Source organism: Trachurus japonicus, chromosome 9, assembly GCF_045865225.1.
Source record: "Trachurus japonicus isolate A0001 chromosome 9, Traja_1.0".
Taxonomy (NCBI): Eukaryota; Metazoa; Chordata; class Actinopteri; order Carangiformes; family Carangidae; genus Trachurus; species Trachurus japonicus.
The window spans coordinates 25,380,133-25,407,192 of NC_140915.1; the positions used below are offsets into that span (position 1 = coordinate 25,380,133).

At 42.3% G+C, this 27,060-nt stretch overlaps 3 protein-coding genes across 7 annotated transcripts; 2 read left to right on the forward strand and 1 right to left on the reverse strand.

Moving 5' to 3' along the window:
• The first annotated feature begins 330 nt into the window (after positions 1-330).
• On the forward strand, positions 331-7,088 carry LOC146981560 (acyl-CoA dehydrogenase family member 11). Of its 2 annotated transcripts, XM_085786926.1 has the most exons (15): positions 331-430; positions 1,665-1,968; positions 2,056-2,279; positions 2,415-2,514; positions 3,188-3,305; positions 3,535-3,677; positions 3,769-3,921; positions 5,226-5,320; positions 5,416-5,515; positions 5,596-5,736; positions 5,831-5,923; positions 6,000-6,107; positions 6,201-6,372; positions 6,576-6,642; positions 6,727-7,088. In XM_085786926.1, exons 2-15 carry the CDS (start codon positions 1,675-1,677, stop codon positions 6,833-6,835), a joined length of 1,917 nt encoding a protein of 638 aa, XP_085643052.1. In that variant the 5' UTR covers positions 331-430; positions 1,665-1,674; the 3' UTR covers positions 6,836-7,088. The 2 variants fall into 2 exon arrangements, with proteins under 2 accessions (XP_085643052.1, XP_085643051.1); XM_085786925.1 differs by lacking the exon at positions 331-430 and having other exon boundaries at positions 1,598-1,968.
• A 562-nt stretch (positions 7,089-7,650) lies between these two features.
• On the forward strand, positions 7,651-15,671 carry slc8b1 (solute carrier family 8 member B1). Its single transcript, XM_085786932.1, has 15 exons — positions 7,651-8,007; positions 9,574-9,726; positions 10,116-10,168; positions 10,665-10,722; positions 11,116-11,221; positions 11,355-11,522; positions 12,496-12,609; positions 12,684-12,755; positions 12,874-13,004; positions 13,120-13,261; positions 13,381-13,502; positions 14,093-14,246; positions 14,350-14,430; positions 14,832-14,896; positions 15,022-15,671. The coding sequence occupies exons 1-15, from the start codon at positions 7,855-7,857 to the stop codon at positions 15,211-15,213; spliced, it is 1,764 nt and encodes a 587-aa protein (XP_085643058.1). The 5' UTR covers positions 7,651-7,854; the 3' UTR covers positions 15,214-15,671.
• Positions 15,672-15,758: 87 nt separating this feature from the next.
• On the reverse strand, positions 15,759-26,988 carry tpcn1 (two pore segment channel 1). 4 transcript variants are annotated; one of them, XM_085786931.1, is made up of 26 exons: positions 26,287-26,988; positions 23,092-23,228; positions 22,231-22,407; positions 22,028-22,141; positions 21,272-21,402; positions 20,959-21,047; positions 20,794-20,828; positions 20,616-20,674; positions 20,348-20,447; positions 20,061-20,177; positions 19,798-19,922; positions 19,642-19,690; positions 19,471-19,534; positions 19,337-19,381; positions 19,185-19,241; positions 19,045-19,098; positions 18,847-18,919; positions 18,622-18,729; positions 18,370-18,531; positions 18,164-18,279; positions 17,524-17,570; positions 17,344-17,412; positions 17,139-17,238; positions 16,796-16,935; positions 16,595-16,675; positions 15,759-16,493 (listed from the first exon to the last, which is right to left on the reverse strand). In XM_085786931.1, exons 1-26 carry the CDS (start codon positions 26,375-26,377, stop codon positions 16,350-16,352), a joined length of 2,484 nt encoding a protein of 827 aa, XP_085643057.1. In that variant the 5' UTR covers positions 26,378-26,988; the 3' UTR covers positions 15,759-16,349. The 4 variants fall into 4 exon arrangements, with proteins under 4 accessions (XP_085643057.1, XP_085643056.1, XP_085643054.1 ...); XM_085786930.1 differs by lacking the exon at positions 26,287-26,988 and adding an exon at positions 23,398-25,205; XM_085786928.1 differs by having other exon boundaries at positions 17,344-17,570.
• Between the last annotated feature and the right edge of the window lie 72 nt (positions 26,989-27,060).

The following is a 27,060-nucleotide window of genomic DNA, read 5'->3' on the forward strand; positions in this document are numbered from 1 at the left end:
GTAAATCACAGTAACATGTGGCAAATAAAAGCCAAAGTATCTGATGCAGAGATACAGATATTGTTTTGTATTTACTGGGAATATTTCAAGTATTTCAGTTACATAAGTCACATAGTAACTGAGCCTTTAACCAACTCTGGACAATATAAATAAACTGAGACGTAGAATATGATAAGAAAACCTCCACCAGTGTCATGTTTCTGATGGCAGAGGAGAAATGACTGAGGCATGTCCAGAGAGGGGAGACACCAGTACCGTGGTACCGACCGACCCTATGGTACCGACCATAGACTGTAAAAAAAGGTACCGACTCTCTGCTGTCTGCAGCGCCAGCGCCCCCTGGTGGTCTCAGGCAGCGACCACGTCCATCCACTGACAACTGATCCACCGACAACCTCTGCTCATGTAAACACTGCCAAGCAAACCACAGGTACGACTGTTAGTTTCTCCTTTACAGCTACAAACACCCAGGTTTAATGTGTGGATTAATCAATGTTGTAAAGTGAATTATCAGTGCGAATGAGCAAAAAGTAAAATGTGCAGCCACGAAACACGGTGTGGTCTGATAGCTTGTTAGCTTGTGTGTAGCTGTTGTGGTTGTCTGCAGACTGATCGATACAGGCTGTCTGACTGAGAAGTGCAAGAATAACAGTGAGATTGGCATCTTTCCCCACAGTAACCTGAATAGACTATGATAAAATGCCTTAACATTTAATAGCTGATTCAAATGTAAGACTAATATCCGCTTTAAAAAGCACAGCGGAATCAAATGAACTTTAACCCAGTTTTGTAAACACCAGTCTGGATGATCCCTAACGGAGGTAAGTTATTACTGAGTATTAGTTAGATTTGCGACATACATTTTTAGATTACTTGATCCTATTCTTATTCTCGCTCTGGGTCAATAGGGAAACAATCTTCAACTTAAATTAGCTAAATATTTTCATGTTTGAATCTGATATTGTGTAGGTAAGTTACTTAGCCTAATTGTGTTATGAAAGTAAATGTAGGCTACCGGTACTATAACTTTAAACACAGTACATGCCTCACATGAATAAATTCTCTAAAAATACTTAAAAACTAAGGCTTCATACCAGTTGAATGTGAAACGCTAGCACTGAGAAGTGTCTTCATAACTCCAACCAGGTTGTTATGATGTCAGGTTACAAAAAGAGGAAAAGTCATTTAGCGCAGCGCCCATGAGTTTCACCCAGTGACAATGTGTTGCTCTCCAGTGTTGTTCATGAACACTGGTTGGATTCTGTAATTGTTATTACCTTAAAAATGTAAGCACATGTAACAGTCAGCACAATTGTGATCTACCCTAAAGTCAATAAATAATAAATAAATATGCCCATTCTTTCAGTCTTCACATTGATGGAGTGAAGATAATTTGTGTTGAGGGAAGAGTCAGATAAGTAATGTTTACAAATAAGGGAAAACACTGCTACAAACGTAAGCTCAAGCTGAATAATTTATCTTGGGAAAAAAACATCATGAAATGTCGCATTAGAAAAAAGGTATTTCTAAGGTCTAAGGTCCCAGACACAAAGCACTATATTTTAGATTCCTGTAACTGACTGATTGAGTGAAATCAATCATTTTCCTCAAGCAATATCAGCTAAATTCTGTATCTGTGCTGATCTTCTCATCTCAAACTGCAGGTCTTGAGCCATGTCCGTGCCCACAGCCCTCCTGAACTCCCGCATAGCTGGAGGCTGCCGCAGGGCATGGCGTCACGTTCCCCAACCGCTCGTCCTCATCAGATCAGCCAGTGTAGGTGAGCCAGGCACCAGAAGATCTGAGGAAGAGCATCTGTGGGAAGCAGTGAGCCATGATGTGCCGTTTTCCAGAGCCAGGATAGGGTCTTTCTTTCAGGACAGGGCTGTGCTGAGGAACCCTTTTCTGGAGGATGCCTTGCTCAGAGGGTACCTGAGGAGACACCTGCCCCAGGAGATGAAAACAGCCGTGATTATCTTTCTGTTGTTTCCAGTAGTAAACAGCCAGGAAGAATCTCTCTTGTTTGTCTAAATGTCTTTGTGTACACTTTTACAGGCAGCTCTTTCAGACTTGTGTGCATTCGGAGAGCGTGTGGCCAATGAGGTGGACGAGTGGGGCAGAGAGTGTGAGGTTACCCCACCACGGCTGGTGCACTTTGACCCGTGGGGTCGCAGAGTGGACCACATAGTGACCTCGCCAGCCTGGAAACGCATGAAAGACCTGTCAGCGCAGGAGGGACTGGTTGCTATTGGATACGAGAGGCCCATGGGGGAGTGGAGGTGAGAGGATTGCTGCACTTTTCCTCCAAGCTCATATTTCAGTTCGGAAAACAGTTTTTGTTTTCAGTTCATATGAGAATACATTGTTGCAGATGGGAAACTCAAAGAGTGCACGTGTGTGTGTTCTTGTTCCAGTCGTGTGTACCAAATGAGCAAACTGTACATCTTCTCTCCCTCCTCTGGTCTCTACACCTGTCCTCTGGCCATGACCGATGGAGCTGCTAAAGTCATCCAGGTGTGACAGAAAAATGAAGTTTCTGAGTACATTTTGTCTTATATACCAGTATGTACTGTACATTCATTATTTTGGCCATTGTGTTTTAAATAAAATGAGATCCTTCTTAGTTTGTGTATCCAAAATTCAAATCCAGGATTTGAAGAAATGAGACTTAAAGGGATTGTTCAACATTTTGGCAAACTGGCCCATTGCCATAATCCCTATAGTCATAGCAGTAGGTTTGTTACCTTTAATTGTCGGTGCAAGCTGTTTTTAGAACGGCGGAGCAGAGCCGCGATCTGCTCAGAGCTAATCTATGGAGGCTAATGGGATTTCTTGGTTTCCCTCATCAAACTCATGAAATACACAATCCAACAACTCCAAAACGCTCTCATGGACAAGTTGTGACCTGCAGATTCACCACGCTATGAGATAATAACGGAACATTACGAGACAGAGTTGTTTTCAAGACAAATGCAGAGACCGCTTGCCGAAAAACTGCCGCCGGGAATGCACATCAGCGGTTTTGCATGAATTTGTCTCGAAAACAACTCTGTCTTGTAACGTTTGTTATTATGATTATGGCAATAGGCCAATTTGCCAATATGTTGAACTATCCCTTTAATTCTCCCAATAACCTGCTGTTTTTGAGCTCTAACTGAAGTGAGTGATTGTCTGGCTCTGTCCACAGTCCATCGGTGCATCGTGGCCAGTGGATGAAGCCTACTGTCGTTTGACCACTCGTCAGCCTGAACGTTTCTGGACATCTGGACAGTGGATGACTGAAAGACAGGGAGGATCGGATGTGGGTCAGTAGTCACACTCATAACCTCGTGCTGTAGGTTAGAAGCTACTTCTGAAGTGGCTACTTCCCATATATGGAAGAGCTCATAGCTCATGGGTTGGATTGGACCATCTTTTGTTCCAGTCCACAAAATGATCTGTTGAAGAATTAAGTTCACTCTTTGGCTTTGTCATGCAGAATAAGTATTTAATGCATCATGAGTATGTTCTACTTGTTGTCTCGCATGTCACCAGGCAGCGGCACAGAAACAGTGGCTGTTCCCCAGTCAGATGGTTCATACAAACTCCACGGCTTCAAGTGGTTCACCTCTGCTACAGATGCGGACATGACCCTCACACTGGCCAGAGTGCAGGACAGAGCGGGTGCGACCACACCGGTACGACTCACTTCTTCTCACACCTGGACTCCTTATACATCAGTGTGTTTCCATTGCAAAGTGTATGTGTGTGTCTGTCTCTGTGCCACAGGGCAGCAGGGGTCTATCTCTGTTCTACGCAGAGGTGGGTCGAGATGGGGATGGCCGTCTGAGGGGCATAGAGGTTCAAAGACTCAAGGACAAGCTGGGCACACGACAGATGCCGACGGCTGAGCTACTGCTGGATGGTCTACCAGCACACAGGGTCAGTTAACATTATCATTCATCACCGGATTCAGATTCCCTCTGCTTTTTAATGCAGAGTTTAATTAGCAGATTCATCTTACAGCAAAGCTACAGGGTCACATACAACTCACTTTATTAAAACACTAAAGGCAAATGCAGTGGAAATAAACTGAAAATTTCTGGTGTTATCCTACTAAGTGCAACATTCACAGTAATCCTGTTTACTAATCTTCTCTGACAAACGCTACAAATAGACCAAACTAACACAAGAGTTCACATAAAGGGAGTCAAATAGACCAGAACAAACAAACCAGAACAATGAGCTGACAGCAGTGTAGAGATGCATCGAGTTGTATTAGTCATTGATTAGTGTTGATATCAAAAATATTGAGCTTATAATAGAGCTTATTTTGAAATTGATAATAACTCATTAATACATTATTGAAATATGAATGACTCGATATTTAGCATTAAAGGGCATTTCCAGTCGTAATCAATGGACGTTAATATTCATTTTTGTTCAAGAATCTATTGTTTTTTTAATGTTCATTAATGGGCTCCGGACTAATTTTAAAATTGTTCTGTGGTCGCAAGTAACGTCCTTTTGACCATCACTTAAATTTTAAAATTCGCTTTACAATTAAATTAAATCAAAATTCGGACTTACCGCGACTTCTGCGTTGTTCCTTTCCGGGTCAGAGAACACAACAGTAGAAAGACTCCATGAGGGACTGAGGCCTTTGTTCTCTGACCCGGAAAGGAACAATGCAGAAGCTGCATTGAAAAAACAATAGATTCTTGAACAAAAACGAATATAAACGTCCACAGGCTGCAGTTGGGAGTATGGATGGTATGAAATGAACTGATCATAGGTGACCTGATATCTGAGGTAAACATTGATTACGACTGGAAATGCCCTTTAATGCATAGTATAACAAGAAATCCATAAAAACTCCCTTCTAACTTTATAGAGTATATATATTGCATACTTGTCACATTATACTGTGGTAGCAGTTAGTTTAAAAAAAAATCAGCATACTTGACCTTTTTTTTTTACAATCAGGAAATTATGCAATATGTGTGTCATCAGATGTCAATCAAGCTGCTAACTGAAATTATATCATAGATTTGCAAACATGAATTTGTTGAATTTGTTGAATTATCTTTCCACAATCGACAACACAATCAGAAATCAGCCATCTCTAGTGGACTCGTGTCTGGAGTCTAATTCATGTGACATGTCACATTTTCATCTGGAAACACAATAGAAAGATTCATGAAATTGAAATCCTTGACAACTTTATTCCCTCCCTACATCGACAGCTCTCAGAGGAAGGAAGAGGTGTGGCGTCCATCGCTAACATGCTGACCGTAACCAGGATCCACAACAGCGTCTCTGCGGCAGCCGCGATGAGAAGGCAGGATACGACTCGTACCTCTGCGCAGCATCCTGCATTTCTAAAAAATCATGACACAAATAAGCTGATTTGTTAATAACATGCTGCGTTCACAGGGTGGTCCAGTTAGCTCGTGACTATGCCACCCGCCGCACTGCCTTCGGAAAGCTGCTTAAAGACCACCCACTGCACATGCAGACTCTGGCTAGGATGGAGGTAAGCCAACAAACTACCCAAACTCTCTATTCTCTGTTTCCCCCTCGTGCCCCACCCACGCTCACTTCTGTCATGCACAGGTGGAGACTCGTGCGGCGTTTCTTCTCGTGATGGATGTGTGTCGTCTGTTGGGCCGAGAGGAAAGCGGCATGGCGACTCAGCTGGACAGCCACCTCCTGCGTCTGCTCACTCCTGTGGTCAAACTGTACACTGGGAAGCAGGTGCACGGCTCGTTCAAGTACATTTTCACATAATAAACTGTCACTTGGTCTTCCTCATAACGATTCTGACTGTATGTGGTTTGTTTGGTCTCAGGCGGTGGCTGTAGTGTCGGAGGGTTTGGAAAGCTTCGGTGGACAGGGCTACATCGAGGACACCGGGCTGCCCGGGCTGCTTCGTGATGCACAGGTGAGGTCAATACCAAAAACAATCAAATGTATTGTTAATTTTCATTCAAGTTTCAAACATCTCTTCTATCTCTTAGGTGTTGAGTATTTGGGAGGGTACAACAAATGTTCTGTCTCTGGACGTGCTGCGCTGCGTGTCTCGCAGCTCAGGAATGGTTCTTCATGCGTATTTCAACCATGTCAAGGTCAGGAAACGACCCTGTCTGACCGGTTTAGTAGCCAATCTATGGCAGAGCTGAACAGAAATATGAGGTGCACTTGTTTTCCTCTCCTTATAGGCCCTGCTCGCAGGCGCATCTAGTGTTTCCTCTTTGGGCCCAGCAGTAAAGACAGTTGACTGTGCCCTCTCTGAACTGCAGAAGTTTGTTCAAGTAGCAGCTACCAGAGAACCCAGCTACCTGGAGCTGGCAGCCAGAGACCTGGCCTACAGCCTGGCTCGCATCTACACAGGTATAGACACATATGTATGTATTTCACAGCTGCAATGATTATTTAGGTTAAGGATGCTATTTAAAAACATAGATTATCAAATTTTTACTATCTTTTTCGACTTTTCATAAACCAAAAAGGCGATACATTGAGAAATAAAACCTGTTATTAGTAATAGTCCTAAACAAAATCATGTTTTACTTAATACACCAACATGTCAACAGGTGCCCTTCTCATTGACCATGCTCGTTGGGAAGGAGCTTCCCCATCTGACAACTATGCAGCAATCAGGTAAAAAATAAATAAATAAATACATTAATAAACGTTCACTTAAAAAACAATGCATTCATTCATATTATGTTTTTATTTTTCCAGATGGTGTGAACAGGATCTGTGTCCTGTGGTGACTAAACAGGCGAGAGGCTGCTATGAACCTCACACTCCACCTCTTGATGCTGCGCTGGTGTATGACCGTCCGACCTGAGACTGAACGCTCACTGAGAACAGATACATGTGACACTTCTGCCATTTCTGTGCCTGATTTTACTTCTATGGCCGAACTCACAACCGTGCCCCACTGTTTTTGTAGTTGAGCAGTGAATCTAAAAATGAAGCTTCTACTACAATGAATGTATTTTTGTAAAACATTTAGTTTGTTTCATGTTTTTGATAATTACACATGTATATAATGTATTTATATTTTTGGCTGCAATAAATATGGAACTATTGACTCACAATTTTCAATATGATAATAATTTGTGGAGGCCTGTGATGTGGATTAGTAAAACATGAACTGTGATACTCACTCTGATAGTTTACAGACTTCAGAGGTGACAAACACCAGACCACGAATAAACTAGAGCACAGGTCAGAGGCAAGAGGAGCCCAAACTGACGCAGGTACATGATGCCTTCAAGAACTGTAGGAAAAAAATATTTCTTTATTGTATAATTGATACATTTTCTTACAGTTGATATCAAATCTCATGTTTCAAAATTGTATAATTTGCCTACTATGTAATATTATGGCAAGGAGCTGTACATTTGAAATTAAATGACGGCTAACTGACAGTGCTATAGAATTACACAAATTAATAAATAAAACCCCGTTAAATTACACACTTTTTCTATTTCTGCACTTAACTGTAGTTTTTTGTTTTTGTTTTTAGAGACATTTGAGGATCTGTCCACTCCCGACTTTACGACGAGTCCCTGAACGCAGCACACGCCCGGTTGGATAAACAGTGGGAGGGGCTTCAGCCGAAGGTGTACAGAATGTACACGGACACTGAATCTGAGCGCACAGACATGTAGAGAGCCCCAAACAAACACAGCGCTCATGTTAGAGTGAAGCTGCCACAACAACAACAACAGAGAGAAGACGTCCTCTAGTCTCCAGAGAGTAGGGGGGGTGCAGCTCGTCGTGGCTGTAAATTCAACCCGAGAGTCCGGATCGACACAGCCCAGTCTCCAGAATGGACGCGGCTCCAGGATAAAGTGAATCATGTCTCCTGACGCTTTCCTGTCACTTCTGCTGCTGGTGTTGTCGTGTCACCACCGGGCCACCTCTGGCTCCGATGTCCTCAGGAACCGGTCGGGACAGATATCTGCTCCCAACACACTGGCCATGATGTCTGCGAACAGCATCGGCGACCAGGTGGGTGAGATCTGGGTCGCTGCATGAACATGAAATACTGTCAGAGTCAGTGGTCAGGTGTGTGTGTGTTTAAGAGAGAGAGAGTGTGTGTGTTTGCAGTTTATGTGAATGTTGTCAGCAGATTTCCCAGCTGTCACATGATAAGTGGCCACAGGAATTAAGTTTGACAGATGTGTTTAATTTGATGTGTGCATTTGCACATCAGAACAGTGTCAACACCCTGCAGAGGTGTTTTATTGATCATCTATAGTCAATAGTGAGGGCGGGGGATGCACAGTATGATGACAGTGTGTCATTTCTTGTGCTGACTGAAGATATGTAAATGTAGGTAATGTTACATGTGATAATACACAAATTCAGATGAAGCCCAAGATAATGTTTGTTTTTTGTTAATGAGTCTAGTATTCATTAAAAGTTGGCAATTCCCATATGCTTCATCAACCCCATCAACAGGGAAAAGCCCTAGGCTACTGTAGGTTCACCTGTAGGTCATTTGATTAACAATGTTGCTAGACAATATTTAACCACTGAAGTTTACTATTCATGGCAAATAGTGAAGTCAGAACCTTCCCTGATGTCAAGCTGGTGCTGTCACATTCAGTGTCTTGTGTCTAATTTAAAGATCTATTCATCTAGATCTATATCTGGCACGGTGTAGGCCTACACTTCCTGGTTTCTCACTGAGTACATCATATATAATCAGAACAGATTATCTCAAATCTTTACGAGAAGTGTTAATTCAACTTGTTCAGTGCGTGAGGTCATAGTCAGCAGGGACGTAATGATACACTTCTCAATTTACTACAGATCAGTTCAACACCACTGCAATTACTACAATTTTAATAATAAACATACATATTAATACCTGTCACTAATTGCTTATTGTATATACAATGAGACAGTATTAATCATCATCATCATGTCAATGTCAATCGTGTCATTGTGGCAGCAATTCCTTTACTACATCTGAGCAGACTGAGCTATGCTGCAAATCAGTGAGCAGGACTGCTTTATGGCCATTTTGGGTTGTTTTTTTTTTGTGCAACAATGCGATGAAGTTCCTCTTTCCTGACAGGTATTTATTTTTCTGGGAACAACAAAACAGACAATCTAACATGATCATTTCATCCATAGACATTTTTCACTAGAATAAAATAGGCTTAAATTATAATTGAATCCTTGTTGGCAACTCCTAATATTGTTGATGTTATGTTTATATGCTGTATGTCCCAAACACTTTCACATATTTTGAAGAAAACATGTCAAAGTTGCTGCATGTTGTCTGCAGTGTGTTGTGCATGCACTTTGAAAATATAAGGTCGGCTGATTGGTTTTGCCCAGCGGCGCAGTAGGAAGTTACTCTGGTGCTGATGACTTTCACTCTACTTGAATTTATGAAGCTTTAACAACTAAGTCATTGTTCTTTTGGCCTTAATAAATCAGTATGATGATGCGAGAAAGAGATGTGAGAAAGACACTTTTAATATGAATCTGCTTGTGTGTTAAAAGGAAGAAGAAGGCAAACTAAAATGATCTGTGTTTGTGTGTATGTGTGTCTGTGGTCAGTGTGATGATGTGATGAACCTCAGTGCCGTGGACCGCTGTGCCTTTGTGGAGAAAACCCCAGACTGTGAGATGGAAGACGGCTTCATCAACTACCTTCATGTGGCCTTCTGTCTGCTTTCTCCAAACCTCATGCCCCTGACCATCACTTTCTGTGTAAGACCTCTGTGTGTGTGCGTGTGTGTGTGTGTGTGTGTGTGTGTGCGTGTGCGTGTGTGTGTAACTGCAGCAGAGCAGCACCACTGATCTTTTGAGGAAGCAGTGACGATCACATATCTGACTTACCAGGCTCTGTTCTTTCACTCTTTGCTAAATAATGGATTTTTATAAGGATGTATGAACTTTTTGATTTCCCCATGAAACATGTTGTTGTGCAAAAAAAAAAAAATTAATCATCTGCAGTTAGAGATTAGAAACAATAGGATCACTGTGTTCAAACTAAGCCAGGTTTATCAGGCTGAACTTGTTCAACCCTAATATTTTGTGTAGGGGACGTGTGTGTGTCTGAATGCAGCTGACTCTGACCTTCTTCCTCCTCTCCACAGATTATATGGCTGCTCTTTCTGTTTGTCATTCTTGGACTCACAGCATCTAAGTTGTAAGTATTTCTTTTTTTATGTTGTCAATACACGCTCCACAAGTTCCCCTTTTATGTGTCAGAGGAGCCCCCAGCAGCTTGCATAAATAATTCATTTTCACAGTTAACTCTCAAGTGAAAAAACCTCATTTATAGGCCTCACACGTGCTGACCACACACACACACACACACACACATACACATTCATACCCTAACTCAGTGCAGTCACATGAAGAAGTCACATGACTGTGGAGAGTTTTTTTTTCTCATGATTTTTCACTTGAGTTGTGAGATTGTGAGATTTCCTCAAAGGAAGCATGGTTGTTCTGCATTTCCACCACACACTCACACACTCACACACTCACACATACACCAAACACGGACTAAAACAGTAAACTGTTGTATATTCTACATGGAATAACCTTAATAACTAAATAAAAATATGTTATGAAAATACTCTACCCTTTGTATTTCTCAGGAACGTACTCACTGGTTGTTTTTAATAATTTCCCCACAGTTTCTGTCCCAACCTGTCAGCCATCTCCACCAGTCTGCACCTCACACATAACGTGGCTGTATCCTTTATCTCTATTGTCTAATGTCTAGACATTGCAGGATATATTTTATCATAGATTTTCCTCTTTGTATCCTATTTATTTTCTTTAACTAAGTTATTTCCCTCTGGAGCGGCCTGGCCGAATAATTTCCTTCGGGATGAATAAAGTTCTATCTATCTATCTATCTATCTATCTATCTATCTATCTATCTATCTATCTATCTATCTATCTATCTATCTATCTATCTATCTATCTATCTATCTATCTATCTATCTATCTATCTATCTATCTATCTATCTATCTATCTATCTATCTATCTATCTATCTATTCTTCCTGTCTGGATTTTCTGACATTTTACATCAATCAAAGTTCTTGCTTTGAGAGGAATGTTTTCTTTGACTCGTGCCGAGGGCGTTACATTTCTAGCTCTTGGTAACGGAGCTCCAGACATCTTCAGTGCCATGGCAGCTTTCTCCCACCCACACACTGCTGGACTCGCTGTTGGAGCATTGTTTGGTAGACACACTCTTTCTCTCTCTATTTCACTCACACACACACACACATACACACCAAGATAAATAAATATATCAAGCTTTTTAGTGTGAAAACCTGGTTGGACTTGCTCTGATCTCTCCGTCTCCCTCCACAGGAGCTGGTATATTTGTCACCACAGTCGTTGCAGGCAGCGTGGCGCTGGTCAAACCTTTTGCGGTGGCCTCCCGCCCGTTCCTGCGTGATGTCGTCTTCTACATGGTTGCAGTCTTCTGGACTTTCCTCATGCTGTTCAGAGGAACCACCACACTGGGAGAAATACTGGGTATATCCTCGAACACACACACACACACACACACACACCATACCACCATACCTTAGTCCATTTCTGTGACCACAGCTGAAACACACACAAGGAATCTGTTAAAACGTTATACCTACACTGACCGAGACTCAGGGATGAACTGATTACAGGTTAAAGGTTACTGTCACCTGACCTCACATTAATCCTATTCTTTTGAGCACTTGTGAGGAGGGAACTTCATTTAAATTAACTTTATTTAAAGTGAGTCATTTAAGTTATTTTAGTAAAGAAATTGTAAACAAAATGTGACTTAATTTGAAATATTTAGTTAAAGATGCAACTCAGTTTGACTGAATTTCAATTACTATATTTACTTTAATTTAAAAATAAAAATAAAATTTAAAAAAACTTGGTGTGGTTCACTGCAATTTGTTGATTTTATATGCTGATTAAATCACATTTTTAAATGACTGAATTTAATTTAAAAATGTAAAGATTTATCAAAACAGTAATACTCAATATTCAAAATAGTGATATTATTCTAACTAAGCTTTAATTATTGTAAATATAATATTATACATTTAAGTCACTATCATTTAAATCCAAACATATAATTCACAAAAAAATATCTGGCGCAGGAGGGTCTGTCCTGTGGTTTTCTATCACTGTGTGTGTTTTGGTACAAACCAGTCAAGATAGAAAAATACAAACAATGTCTCTCTTTTTTGGTGCCAATGTCAACAGTTCAGCTGCAATCTTGTAGTCAGCTGTTTTTCTGACTGAAAATAATCCTGGGATGTGGTTCTCAGGTTGCAAAGTCACTCTTGTGTGTGTCTATCTAAGAATGAAACATTTTTTTGTTTGCAGTAACTTCACTGTTCTCATAAATTATGTAGAGAACTGGAATAAACAGACTATATACATTTTACAGCAACTGTACCAAGTTTCAGTGCCGTTTCATTTCAAACTTACAGTATTTATTTCCCTTTTCTAGGCTACCTGAGCCTCTACGTGGTGTATGTACTGACTGTTATCATCAGTGCGTACATCTACAACCGGCAAAAACATTCGATGAACGCAAGTGTCCAAAATGTTCCTCAAATACCAGGTTAGATACACACGAACAAAAATGCATGTTTCCATACTTGCCAGGGATTTTATTTATTTATTTCTTTGCCTCAGAGTTTCATTCATCTGACTCATCTGATGATGACGTTCCCTGCCTGGCGGACGGGACAATTCAGCAGGAATATGGTAGGCATTCAGCAGCGTTGTTTGAACTAGAATAAAAGTTAATGAACACCAGGATTCTTCGTCTGCGTGATCGCGGCTGTAACATGCACGTGGGTTCATGTATTTGTTGGTGTTTCAGAGTCAGAGTACAGGCCACTTCTACCGTATGCTGAGTCTACAAATCAGATCCTGCTGAGCTCTCTGAACCCAGTGGACCACAGGAAGTGGAGGAGGAAATCATGGAGGTGGAGAGCGCTCAAAGTACTAAGGGTGTGTGCGTGTGTGTAAAAAAAAAAACAATAATGTCTGGAATTGGGAGTCAAAGCTGCTTACTAACTATTCGCCCCATGTTAATTATCCTGTAATTGTGCACCCTGCTCATCAGACACCTCTGGAGGTCCTGCTGCTGCTCTGCATCCCTGTAGTCGACCCCGATAAAGAAGATAAAAACTGGAGACGCCCACTCAACTGTCTCCAGCTGATCACTGCTCCACTGGCATGTGTGCTCACCTTCCAGTCTGGGAAATGTAAGTGCGTTACCTTTTAAGATAAAGGCAGCCTGACACTCTGTGGCATTGTGAATCAGATCAAATAGATGGTTAAATCATCACCTGACAATATCCTTCTTGCTTTTCTTCATGTCCAGATGGAGGTCACATGATCCAAGGGGAGTTTCCCGTCTGGGTGCTGACTCTCCTGCTGGGATTTTTTGTGGCCGGCATTGTCTTCTTCACCACCACCAATGACTGCCCGCCCAAATATCATCCAGTATGTGTTTGTGGAAGTTCAAAAAAAAGAAAAAATGCTTTCCAAAATATGCTGGACATGCCTCTGTTTTGAAGGGTGGAGTGGTTGAGATTAATGTGGTGTCACCCTTTCCACATAATATTCACCTCCTAGGACAATGTAATGATAACTAAGGTAACAACATTACATCATATTAAGCTCCTACGGCCATGCCAGCAGCTGTGAGGCTCCACTGAACCACAACAGTGTTAACATGCTGTGAATGCCATTAATTTTACAGACATTGGGTCATGAATTATAAATTAATTTACAATACAATATAACAATGATGCTATGAATCCTACTTACTTTAGTGAGTAGGATTTCTCCTCAGAGGACCATGAATGTCTGAGATACTGAAGTCCAGATTATACCTGCCATCCTCAGCTAGCATGGGCCAAAATATAAATTATATTAGAGATATATAGTACTCATTTAAAACCGCTGTTCCTAAAACATTGTTTCCACCAGATTGGATTAATGTAGTGTTGTTTCATGCTGTGATGGTGAAAGATGTTCTGTTCTGTTTCTGCATGTGGTTTTAATTTTTGTCTTGTTTTTTGTCTCTGCAGCTGTTTGCTCTTTTGGGTTTTGTGGCGAGCGCAGTGTTGATCAGTGCAGCCGCCTCTGAAGTGGTCAGTCTCCTGCACATGCTCGGTGTGGTGCTAAGTCTCAGCAACACCGTGCTGGGGCTCACTCTGTTGGCCTGGGGCAACAGCATAGGAGGTGATATTTGCAAACACATTTTTTTTTCTTATCCAAAAACATCTGCAGATATATGATGTAGTTATAACCTGTGACAATTAATCTGTATACATCTGGTTTTCAGATTGTTTCTCTGACATCACCATCGCCCGGCAGGGTTACCCACGTATGGCCATATCTGCCTGCTTTGGAGGCATCATTTTCAGTATCCTTGTTGTCTATGGATATTCTCATTCATCCAGGTCATCGTTCTTTTCTGGGCAAATTGAATCGTAGGCAACTGGACTTGTATTTGTCTGGGAAGACGTTTCGCCTCTTATCCAAGGGGCTTCATCAGTTCGTACGCAACAAGTCTCACTAGTCCGCACTAGCTAGACTAACTATGTTGCTGAGAACTTTGGGTCGTCTCGCTAGTGCGGACTAGTGAGACTTGTTGCATACAAACTGATGAAGCCCTTTGGATAAGAGGCGAAACGTCTTCCCAGATGAATACAAGTCCAGTTGCCTACTTTTCAATTTGCCCAGAAAAGAACAGTATCCTTGTTTTCTTCCAGTATAAAATCATGTTGAGGCTGTTGACTGAATCCTTGACTATATTTCTTTGAGACATGCTCTTTGGAGTGGGTTTGGGATGTCTGATGCAGATGGTTCAAACACACTCTGATGTGAAGGTAATCATCTCCTTAAACACACAAAAGAAGACGTTACAGTTCTGGTCAAATTTAAATAGACACAAAATACATGTTGCTGTTCAGACTTTTTTGTAACCAGTAAACATGCGTCTCTGTCTCCTCAGTTTGAATCGGAGGGTTTACTGACGTGGATTCTGGCAGGATCTCTGGGTTTGTCTCTGGTCCTGTCATTTATCATTGTTCCACTGTGCCGGTTCCACTTGGGTCGAACCTACGGGGTCTTTCTTCTCGTCTTCTACGGCATCTTCCTTCTCATCGCACTACTCACAGAGTTTGGCGAGATCAGCATTGAATAGACCCAACACTGAGGCCAGTCTGAAAATGAGGGACGTCCTCCTGAAATGCAAAACTACACACTGGAACAGAAGCTGCACTGAACGCAGAGGACTGACCAAGTCATCTACACACAATACTGACACACTATTTATAAAAGAATCAACAGTACACCTGCCTGCAACCCAGAGCCGAGCTGTAAGTGGTTTGTGGAGCCAAGCAGGGAAATTAATGAAAAACTACCGTTTTCTGCTCAGGGAGAGCTGAAACTAATCACACTGTGCCTTAAGTCAACTTCTTGTTTGTGCTCATTGGAGTTGAGAAGCTACTTTTTTGACTCTAGAGGGAAAACATAGATTGTTGAAATTTATACTTTAAAATATTGGGAAGAAACCAAATGTACTGTAAATCAAAATGTAAAAAATAACTTTGTAAAAAGCTGCTTTTGGAGAATTAAATCATTTTGGTTTGGTATTTGTAATACAGGTCAAATACTTTGTTTTCTGTTAAACAGTGTTCATCAATGTTACCAGCAGTATTATAGCACAGCAGAAATACATTAATGCACTTGACAATTTGAACAGTTTATTAAAATCCCTTATTAACTAACTCAAATACATTACAGAATAAGAAGTTATATAAAAGTAAAACACTTTGAGTCAGCTGAGACATTGGTTAGAGGAGATATACTGTAATTGTTTTGAGCTTAAAGGAGTGTGAGTCTTTAGTCTTTTGGTCTTAAGACAACTTTGTAGTGTCTGTGTTAATACTGATCAGATGAGCCATTATCTAAGGCATCAGGTTTAAGTACTACATGATTTACTAGAATTCACAAAAGGCCTACAGCAGTACACATACACAACATACTGTAGTAGTACAGGCTCCCTCATGACATTTACTGCAGTCTTTGAAAAGGCCAGGAAAAAGGGCAACGCTCAACGCTCCCATCAGAGCAACAGACCTGCACTGCTGCCTTCGTGTCTGTGCTGTGACATTAACTCGTGTCCCTCTCATATCAGTCCAAAAGGCCCCAGGAAAGTTCTCCACTGTTACAAACAGTGAGTGGGGGGAAACTGGACGAGACCAGGAGTGATGGGGTTTCTGAGAATGAATAAAATGCTGACATGGTGGTGTGCATGTCCAGCTTGAGAACTGTGTGTTAGTTGATGCTGTGAGGTCCAGTCTGTGAGTTGAGCTGCGGCTCGGGGACGGGAGACGGGTCAGAGACGGGACTGTCCAGATTCCGCTCCAAGCTTTGGTCTGGTTGAGGCAGGTTTTCCCTTGAATACTCGGCATACCACTCCTGGGGAAACACAACGGAGAGAAGGGTTGAAATGGAAAAAGGTCAAGAAGAACCGACAAACTACTGACACGTTATTCAGGATTATTTCTACAGCTTCTTACCTGCATCTCCTCCTCGTACATCTTCATGCTGAGGTCACTCTTTGTCCTCGACCTGCGACCTAGGTACACCAGAGACGAGTGCTGCACACATCCAAGCAGGAGGGAAAGTTAATTAGTGGGACGTCAAGTGAAGATCACACAGGAAAAGGGGTTTATAATGTGTTATTTATTATGTGTGTGTGTGTGTGTGTGTGTTCTTACCCCACTCCTGTCCATAGCTTGTAGGACCCCCTGCAGAGAGCTGAGGGAGGACTGTCCCGGGCATGTCTGTTTGTACAGCTCTAAAGTGGCGAGAGCTTCGTCTCGGCTCACCTCAACTTCAAACACGATCCCGTTCTCATCTACACACACAGAATTAAAAATGACTTACTGATTCCTAATTTGTAGGCAAATCTACCTTCCTACACAAGACTGGCAGCTAAACACAGTACGGATTAAAGATCAAATCCAAGCTGTGTATCCAATTACCTGTGCGAGAAGTAACACAAATGTTCAAACATAATTGACGATGTTTTTCAGCGCTATAAGATTTGTAAACACCAACCCTCTGGGTTCTCCAGTGGTGGTTCCCTGTTCTTGCGGCTGTAGTTCATGCGGAACACAAAAGCATCCAGAATGAACGCCACAATGATGGTCATCACCACCTGGACAAAATATCACACATGTCAACGGACCCGTTCCCGCATAGAGAACAAAAAAAAGGCAGAAAATGCAGTGTAATGTGACCAATGTGGCCACACGGGTCTCACCATGGTAACTATGTAAAAGGTCATGAAGTACAGGCGGCTCCAGTGGGTCGTCATGGAGGTGACTCCTTCCTGTGGCAGAGTGAACACAGCAGCAGTCAAACACTGACACCTAACGACCAATGACAAGACTGCAGAGTGGAGACTGACAACACACAGCACAGACAAATGACTCAATCCTACCATGGTGATGTACCAGTTGTTGACCACAGTCAGCTCAAACAGAGTCACTGAAGGAAAAACAAAACAAGACATTTGTTAATCCTGGACTGGAGAGCTTAAATAGTGCCCCTCAAATGCAATATTAAAGCAGAAGTAAGCGGAATGTTTGTGTTAATATAAGTCTTAAATAGATATATCTTCCGACGGCAATCACTTATATAGAGTGTTTTGTCCGAAACACGGGTCTGTCAGTCACTCTGCTCTGCTGTAAGCTGAGGAGAAAACTTTCCTTGTATCCTACAACCTTTATCCAATGAGGAGAGAGAACGGCATAAAGGGGCGGTCCTCTCTGTGTGTGCAGCCAAGGGATGCGCGTGAATGTGGTGACGTAGGGACGAGGGCGGGGACTGCTAACTCCATCGGCTGACAAGAAGTTAGCCAAAACAACCGGATTGCTTACTTCTGCTTTAACTCATGTTTAACCTGAGATTTGCCAAAAAAGGATTATTATTATTTAGATTTTTAAATAAATATTTGATATATTAATGGACCTAAAGTAGCAGTGGGAACAAATGGGCTTGTGATCTACAAGGAGACGGACTTATAGATTGTATTTTGGTCTTTTTGTGGTAGACAATACCATCGATAAGAGATGATTTACCAAAGCTGCTGAGGATGTTGTTGAAGTTATTGAGATAATAGTAGCCTTCCTCCAGCACTGTTTTATTGCCATGTGTGATGTTGATCAGTCTGTAGGAGTCTGCCACCGTGCTGGTGCTGTGGAAGAAACAAATGGATGGTGTGATAAGAATAGAAGTCAATCTAAATCATCCTCCTATGTCAAGCTACAGGAAAAGTAAGACTCACTTGCAGCAGTTGGGGTAAACCACATCTGCAAAAAACTCCATTCCCACAATTGCAAAGGAGTAGTAGAAGATGATTAAAGTCAGCCCCAGACTTGCCATCCTGGGGAAGAGCTCAAACATGGTGTCCAAGACGTTGCGATACCTCTGCTTTATCTTAAACAACCTGTCAAAGATATAGTGGGAATATATGCAACATACTGTACCTCATGTAAATTGTTTGCTACAAATTTGAACAGTAGAAATGAAAACTCACCGGAGTAGCTGAAGTGGTCTGAGCACTACAATAAAGTAAAATGGCTCCATATCGAAGGCAAGAGCAATCAGTCCCAGGAAGGCAAATACTGTCACTGAGAAGTCAAATCTGGAAAGATCGGCAAAGTAAGAACCAGTGTGTGGTCCCTGTTCAAATCACCTTCAACAATAATTTGGTTTTAAAAGAAAAAGAAAAAGAAAACAAAAAAACCCTGTTATTACTCACAGATTCCACCCAGAGCTGAAATAAGCCATCGGCCCCAAACCTGTTATTTTCAATAACACCTCTACACCATAAACTAAAAGTGGAAAGACAGAGGCAGAGTTCATGTTAGTGTAAGTGCATGTAAACATCTTGAATTAATAACTGAGGGTCTTTATGAACCGTTTCACAGCATATGTACTGTTACGAGTTTCTACTCACTGGTCAGGAAAACAATGTAACTCCATGGAACAAATCTGGACCAGGAAAATCCACCTGGAGGAGGAGAGGAGGGTGAGACATCTGGATTTCAACACCTTTTTTCCCCCACAGTGTGTTCATGTGGACAAAAGAGGTCTTACTATTCAGTGTGTACGTCTCCACGAGGATCCACACTCCATTGATGGCCACCACCACATCTGCAGTCACAGGAAAAGGTTGAAAAGTTAATGATGAGAGACTTTGCTTTCAATATCTTCGCAGACAGCTGGAGAATGTAAATGATTGCACTTACACATGGCATACTGGAACGCCTTAGACTTCACCAGCAGGTTGATCCCTGTTAGAACAGAGAGGAACACACTTACAATGAGGAACTGAGAGACAGATCTGTTTAGTCAAATAACCAAAAGAGGAAAAAGCGGTTGCCTTTGAAAATGAGGAAGGTTGTGTGTGGGAGGTCATCGAACCAATGTTCTCCACTGCGTCGTGCCTAAACAACACACACACACATAGACAGTGCACGTTTTGAAAAAACAGCAAAAGGGATACAAGGGAGAGTAAAGTTTGACCAGACAGTCAAAGTGTAAGGCTGCTTACCTTCCATTTAAGGCCAGTGACCTGATAGAACTTATAGAAGTCTTGTAGACTGTAGCAGAGCAGAAATAAAAATGTAACAGGGTTATTAGATGTAGGAGAACTCAGAGAGAAAAAGAACATTTTAAAAAATCTGGTCGCATCTGGTGTGGTCGTTACCTGAGCATGGGAGCCCCTGAAGTGTTAAGAGCTTTATACGTGAGGAAGCGGTCTCTTGCAGACATGCGCGGTCGGTAAAAACGCATCAGACCGTCAAACTGTTTGAGCGACACACCCATCGGTCTCTGGAGAGAAAAAAGCAGTGATGCAATGCAAAAAAGAAAAGAAAAAAAGAGGCCATGAGTGCTTTGTAAAGTAAAGCAAATCAATCTTTTGCGCTAAACATACAGGGTGTTGCACTTAATGGAGCAGTGAAGTCATACCTGTCGGCTGACTAACAGCTGGAAGGCATGGTCAACGGCAGAGCGTTTGTGAAGCATCAGGGATTTGAACTTCATCTTCTCGACATCATTAAATGTATCAAACACGACCGCCAGGAGCTGGAGGAGGAACAGAGATGACGACAGTGTAGTGAGGCTGATGAGCAGTTGTCAGCTTATTAAATGCCATGCAGTAGTCGAATACAACATTTCTCCTATGCAAGTTGGCACTGACAGTTGCCATTATTGCATGAATGCATCAGGTGGGACATTTTAGAAGATGTCAATACCAGGTTCATGATGAAGTAGAGCTCTATGGAGAGATAAACTATGAAGAAGACACAGGACCAGCGGTTCTTGGAGTAGGCTGGCATCATCACATCAGGGAAACTGTGAGAAAGGGAAACCAGAGGATACCAAATAAAACTGTGTGATCAGCTTTAACACACACGTAATGGGTGAAAAAAACCTACTGAGATGTAAAAGAAGAAGTGCTGCTCGCATGCAACGTGTGTTATAAAAAACACTGAAGTGTCGTATGTGCACTGCTTTACTTACTTTGCTGTGGTCAACAGCACAAAAAGACTGACAAGGCTGTTCTCCAGAGTGCTGAAGTACTGCAGAGAGGAGAGAGGGTTTAAGTCAGGAAAGCTCAGAGAGAGAAGAACCACACAGAGTCCCCAGACTTACATAATTCAAACAAACGAATGTCAGACAGACTAAAAACTCAACGTACCGGGTCAGTGGTGTTTGGAGAGAAGAGGCAGAAACCTGGAGGATGAAAAAGGCAAATCAAACACTGAGCAAAACGAAAAACTGATTCCTAACTTCTCTTTGAAAGAGGTCAGAACAGAACCAACAGCATTTATGTAATATACATTTAATAACTATATATTCTTACCCAAGATAGCAAATATAACCATGAAGAAAAGCAACAGCAGGAGGATGTCAATAAAAGGTGGGAGGGACTGGAAGATCTGACGCAAGTTTCTGATTGAATGAGAGAAACTGTGTCAGTGAAGAGTGAGTTCAACAGTTACATCAGTAGCGTCTGTGTGTTCAAGGAGCAAAAAGACATGTAAACAAAAAAAAGCATATAAACTATGACGTAACTGACGCAAAGTAGTGACAAACTAAACTAAATGTGGATGATCAGTACAGAGACCTGCCGACTGTGTCCGTGTGTGTGAGGGTTTGTGTAGGTCGTGATGTACCTGCGCACGGCACCGCAGTATCTACAGTCAACCAGGAATATGGGCCGGAGAGCTCTGGTCACTCGCACGTGAGACGTCTGTCTGATCAGAACCACTATGGCCTCCACAAACTGCAGCAGCAACACACACGTCTGCGCGAGGACAAGAGGCAACATGAGCAACAAACAACATCAGCAGCTGAACTACCACCAGGGCCGTTGTATAGGGGAGAAAGGTGATGATACCTCTAGGGGCCCAGCGCCCAGTAGTAGGGCCCCAAAAAACCCCAGTAGTCTAATCTTTGTAAAGTATGACTGAATTATTCTGCTTTCAGCATTCAGCAGCTTTCAGCATTCACCCGTATTTCCTTCAGGAAATGCATTCTCTAGTTCTGCATAAAACCCTGACTAATACTCATAGTAATGCTGCATAGCATCAAAACAAAGCAGGCTAATTCTTTTTCTTTTTTTTGCGTTGCGTACGAACTGATGAAGCCCCTTGGATAAGAGGCAAAACGTCTTCCCATACAAATACAAGTCCAGTTGCCTACGATTCAATTTGCCCAGAAAAGAACGATGACCTGGATGAATGAGAATATCCATAGACAAAGTATAGGCTAAATAAAAAATGATACTACATACGTAGGCTAAGAAGAAAAAAAGTGGAAAAGTCAGGGGGTTAGGGGGCCCACTTAAGTATTCTTTCAGGGGGCCCAGAATTCCTAGCAACGGCCCTGACTACTGCCATCAGAAAAGCTACCCATCATGCATTAGTTACCTTCACCATGGTCCTCTTGTGTCTTAAGAAGGTGTGGAAGCCTAACCAGCGGAGCTTCATGCACAGCTCAAATGCCACCATGACCAAAGCCAACAGCTCCAGAGTGGCATGGACCTGCAAGAGTTGTCACACACACAGGACACTGAATATACAATCTTGCGGGTGTGCGCCAAGTGTGTGTTTTTGTGTATGCGCTCACTCACGTAAACATCCAGGCGCAGCGAGGGCACGGCGGGAGCTTCGCACAGCGACAGCATCATCAGCAGCAGGCCTGTTAGCAGCTCCATCATGTAGAACAGGTGGTTGTGGGCGAACAGGTAGGCTGCCAGGGCCTTTGGGTTTCGAGGATGAGTGAAGAACTTGTCGTTGTTCTCTCCTTCCTGTATTTGAAATCCATAAAACACACATGATGAACCATATGTCGAGCATGAGCGTATGAAAAACCAAGCAGTACATGCGGCTGGAGAAACACGCTGCAGAACTGCTGAACTTAAATCTGACACACTGGTAGGATGAAGCAGTGAAACTTGAGTTGAACTCACGTAAGTAACTGCTTCTTCGCATTAACTGCTGGAACAGAGCCATTATTAATGTTTCCTGTGCTGACTCCTCAGACTTTGCCAAATTACTTACACATGATATGAAGAATGTTTTGCTTGGTGGAGACGTTGCTATAGCGCAGACTTAAGACCTGCTACCAACTACACACCATCCCCCACACTGTCCACATGTTGTTATCACTGTGTCAGGTGAATGTATCTGTCTACAAAGTTGTAGTTCATCTCATCATAACTGAGCTAATTATAACTTCAGCCTTTTTGAATACAAATAAACACCTACAAGATCATGTCTGGTCTTGGTTATTATTAGCAAAGAAATTCCATATTTGTGCCTCCCCCCTTTTCATAAAGTACAATTCTCTCTTAACATTTTATTACATTCTGCAGCTGTCCATGATCTAAATGTGAAAGCAAAATGTTTAATCATCTACAAGTGACAGAGTGTAGAGGGTGTAATAAAAACCATCATATACACATGATTACTCTGTTCAAGCTGCTCTGTACCTGCAGGTAGATGGCCGCCTCCTGGTAGTTCATCTCCCAGCTTTGTCGTAATGACACATTTTGGGCTCTGTGGTTTTGTGGCCCAGGTGTTGAGATCACAGCACTGTTCACTATGTCATAGTTGCCCCCACCTCCGTCTGGAAGAAGAAAACAGTCATGTGTCAGTGTATTGATATTGTGTGAAAAAAGCACAACACACTGGAGCTAAAATCTGTACTTTTTTTCACTTCCATGCTTATTCTTTGCATAGCTCCACATATAAGTCACTCATACAAACACAGTACATAGAGGAGTATGTGTGCGTACCAATGCAGTCTAGTTCTGTCTTTAAGGCATAGGAGGAGATCACGACTGGACTCTCGTTAAAGGTCTGATCTTCATGGAAACCAGCTGCTGCTCGTCGTCCACATAAGCACTCCATTGATCAGACCGGATTTGTGGATGTATTATTGTCCCTGAAGTCCACCGCACAAGTATGTGTGTGCCTGTGTATGTGTGTGTGTGTGTGTGTGTGTGTGTGTGAGTGTCAATCACACTACGCTGGTCTTGTTCCAGCATCCACACACATCTGGAGATACAGATGGCCAAACATTCCACTCAGGCCTGATGCAAACTCCAGAAACACAGTCGCAAGTTGAGTCCTGATGCGAGTCCTCACAGATCCACAAATATCCAGGCTTAAGTAAGTTAGGACCTAAAAGTGACACTGGAGACAGAACGCCATTCAAAACAACTGACAGTGCTTCGCTAAAGGCAGGACATCTTTGACAGCTGGTTGCTTCTTTTGAAAAAAAAAAAAAAAAAAAGCCTCTCTTACAGTCACCTTGATGACAGAAACTGTGGTTTAAAAACCAGTAACAGTGAAATGTGACTTTAATATCTTCTTGCCTTTGCAGCAGAGTTTGAACTTTGAACTGAGCTCACAATAAGTCAGTGAGAAAGTGCCATGTTTGCACTGATGTCACATTGCCTATTACGTCTGCTTCCTGCCACAGACAGGATACAGACAGAAGACAGACAACCCAAAGGAGGAATTAATCCTGTGTTACAAGACAGACTGTGCCTGACTTCACACCACAGGGAAGACATCTAGATCTGTAATAACAGTGCAACAACAGTTTTCCATATGACACAATAAAGTACTGACTACCTTCAAAATGACACTTTCTTTTAAACCTCCACTGTCAACAAAATGAACCCAAAAGTAAAATAGATGAAATCTGGATTAACTCAACATTCTCTGATAATTTATATTTACAGATTTACGCAGGATCTCACATAAATATAAATACAGTTTCTTTCTCTAAGTAATAAGTCCCTCCACGTGTCCTGCTGCAGCTGCATATTTCACTCCTGTGCAAGTCTATCTGGGTGATCTTCCCACACACTGCACATCACATGTTTCTGCTTCAGGCACAACCCCTTGGAATAAAAAAATAAAAAAACTCAGAGGAGACCCTATGAGTCTCAAAAATTGCAGTCACAGACGTTTCCTGTCCACCGTGACCGCAGCAAATTCAGCTCAAGTGTGAAGATCAAATTCCAGTCCAGCGGCGGCGGCCTGCCTGTTATCCTGACAGGAGTACACCCCGTGTCTGCCGTGTGCCATTCCAGCCCGTCATTTGTGTGAGAACAATAAAACGTTTGGAGCTCCTACTCAATAACACGGTGGGGTCAGGCTCACAGAAACACAAACAAACTCAGCAGTCATGACCGTTCCTCCCAGGATAAACAAAATCTAGTTTTGCGGTGATCTGACGGGTCCTTATCACCACCAGCAGTAAAAGCTCAACTCCAAACTCCTGTCCAAGCATGTGATCTGTCACTAAGGTGACACAATGTAGCCCTCTTCCTCAGTGTCCAGGTTCAAACTCCCTCTCTTTCCAGAAAGCTCCAACAATAACCAGCAAGCACAGTGTGATACTTCCTCCTCATCCAACACTCCTAGAGATCCTGAGTCCCGAAGAAAGAAAGAAAAACACTCCTCTGCTCTTCCTGTTCACCTCCAGAGCCAGAGAAAATGATCCAGTAAGCTCACACACACAGAGACACACTTACACACAGGCTACAGACATTTACACACACAACACACACATGCTGCCCATGAGCAACAGGGAGGGGCTGAGGGGGTCCACTGTCTGCTGAGGCAGCAGTTTCTCAGATGGGTCATTTTGTAGCTTATATGTGAGGAATACAAAGGGAGCAGGATTACTATGTTGAGTGGATGCATGGATACCCATACATACTGCACACACACACACGTGATCGCAGCAGAGCCTGGTGGACAATCTCTTTTCTCAGTTAAAGCAGTGTGGCCTGGACCTGCAGCATGCAGCAGCTGACTGTCAACAGCCTTTGACTGCTTAGGACCGCACCAGTGCAAACCTGGTAAGTAGCTGAGCATCTGCTTCATATGACAAAATATACTGCTGAAACAACTAACTAATTTTCCAGCTTGGGATCAATAAAGTATATCTATCTATCTATCTATCTATCTATCTATCTATCTATCTATCTATCTATCTATCTATCTATCTATCAACACTTTATGGTACTTGAGTTGAAATACAAAGACAATTCATGAACACAATAGCATGTGAAGCATACCATAGTGAAAGTTTACATTTCTGTCTTTAACTTCATTCATTGTTAACTATTGCAGGAAGGTGTTGGTTTGGTTTCATATCATTTTGCAGAATGCAGTTTACTTTGTACTTATGTTAAGTCTAATGTTTGGCCCTAACCCTAATATAATAGCATACAAATGACCATAAACTTGAACTCGAATCGCCTTCTATGATACATAATAATTTTATCCTCTATTTTCTTTTCGTCTTTTTCTTTTGCCATCATTAACATGATTGTACTTGGATTGTTTTTGCTTTGTTCTGTTTTTACCTGCTTGCTACAATCTTTGTTGTTTTTTATCTTACCTTGTTATTTATTTTATTGCAGTTCACCTGTCACCCTAGTGCAGGATGAGCAGTATAGAAAATGAATGAATGAATGTCTTGTAAAGCACTTTGTAACATTGTTTTGGTAAGTGCTTTATAAATAAAATTACTATCATTATATATTTCTGTCACTGGCAACAGTGTATTGTATTGTGTTGTAATTATATATGTGTGCTATACAACCGTCAAGCACACATAGATTCACAGTATACACACATATAGGGTATCACAGCTGACTTACTCTCGTCTCCCCTCTCTGTCTCCTCGTTGAGCAGACCGCTGTTTGCTTCGTCCCAGGTCAGGATGAGAGGCACGTCGTCGTCGGACTCCATACCAGCAGATAAACAGGCTGCAGCCCGCCTGGATTTGCCCTCGTTCAGTTATAGATAATCTAAGTAAAGCACACTTGTTAAATAACCATACGCTCTGTCTTACAAACCGCAAGACAACTGCACATCTTGAGTGGCCACAGCTACGACGTTAACCTTTAGTTGTTGGCTAACCAGCAGAGTACTTTTTCTATGCTTTGCTAGCCCAGATGATAGCTGAGGACAAGTTTAAATGTCTCTGGGACCGACATGCGAGGCGGAAACTAGCGGCTTTCAAGTAGTGCGAGGCGGGCAGGGCCTGCTGGCTGCAGAGTCGGTCTTTGTCCTGACACGGATGACATCTGTCACCGATTCAACTGCTCCTCTGTCAGCCTGGATAACAAGCCCCGACAGTCCGTCCGTGTCCATTACGGCACCTTCAAGGCACACCGGGCTTCCTGCTGCATATCAGACGCTGCTGGCGCTCTGGTAACATTTAATCGATACTTAACTCCAACCGTTTTATATATAGCTTAATACGTCCGTAAACAACAACACCCTGCCCTCACTAACTACACTACCAAAGCTCTACAGATGCTCTAGCTGCCGCTACATCAACAAACTTTCGCGACACTGGAGCAACTCACGGCAGCTGCTGAGCAGGCTCTGTCGCCAGATTTTCAAAATAAAACTCAGTGCCTGTAGGA

Bases quoted from the DNA above. Each gene is read 5' to 3' on its own strand.
- slc8b1 (XM_085786932.1), top strand. From the start codon at position 7,855: ATGTCTCCTGACGCTTTCCTGTCACTTCTGCTGCTGGTGTTGTCGTGT. The intron at 11,523-12,495 runs GTATATCCTCGA...TCCCTTTTCTAG, and splicing joins CACACTGGGAGAAATACTGG to GCTACCTGAGCCTCTACGTG. The intron at 12,610-12,683 runs GTTAGATACACA...TCTTTGCCTCAG, and splicing joins AAATGTTCCTCAAATACCAG to AGTTTCATTCATCTGACTCA.
- tpcn1 (XM_085786927.1), bottom strand. From the start codon at position 23,512: ATGGAGTGCTTATGTGGACGACGAGCAGCAGCTGGTTTCCATGAAGAT. The intron at 20,448-20,615 runs GTAAGTAAAGCA...CCTTTCTCACAG, and splicing joins GTGCTGTTGACCACAGCAAA to TTTCCCTGATGTGATGATGC. The intron at 16,494-16,594 runs GTAAGAAGCTGT...GTGTTTCCCCAG, and splicing joins TGTACGAGGAGGAGATGCAG to GAGTGGTATGCCGAGTATTC.
- LOC146981560 (XM_085786926.1), top strand. From the start codon at position 1,675: ATGTCCGTGCCCACAGCCCTCCTGAACTCCCGCATAGCTGGAGGCTGC. The intron at 5,321-5,415 runs GCAGGATACGAC...CTGCGTTCACAG, and splicing joins GCGGCAGCCGCGATGAGAAG to GGTGGTCCAGTTAGCTCGTG. The intron at 6,643-6,726 runs GTAAAAAATAAA...TTATTTTTCCAG, and splicing joins GACAACTATGCAGCAATCAG to ATGGTGTGAACAGGATCTGT.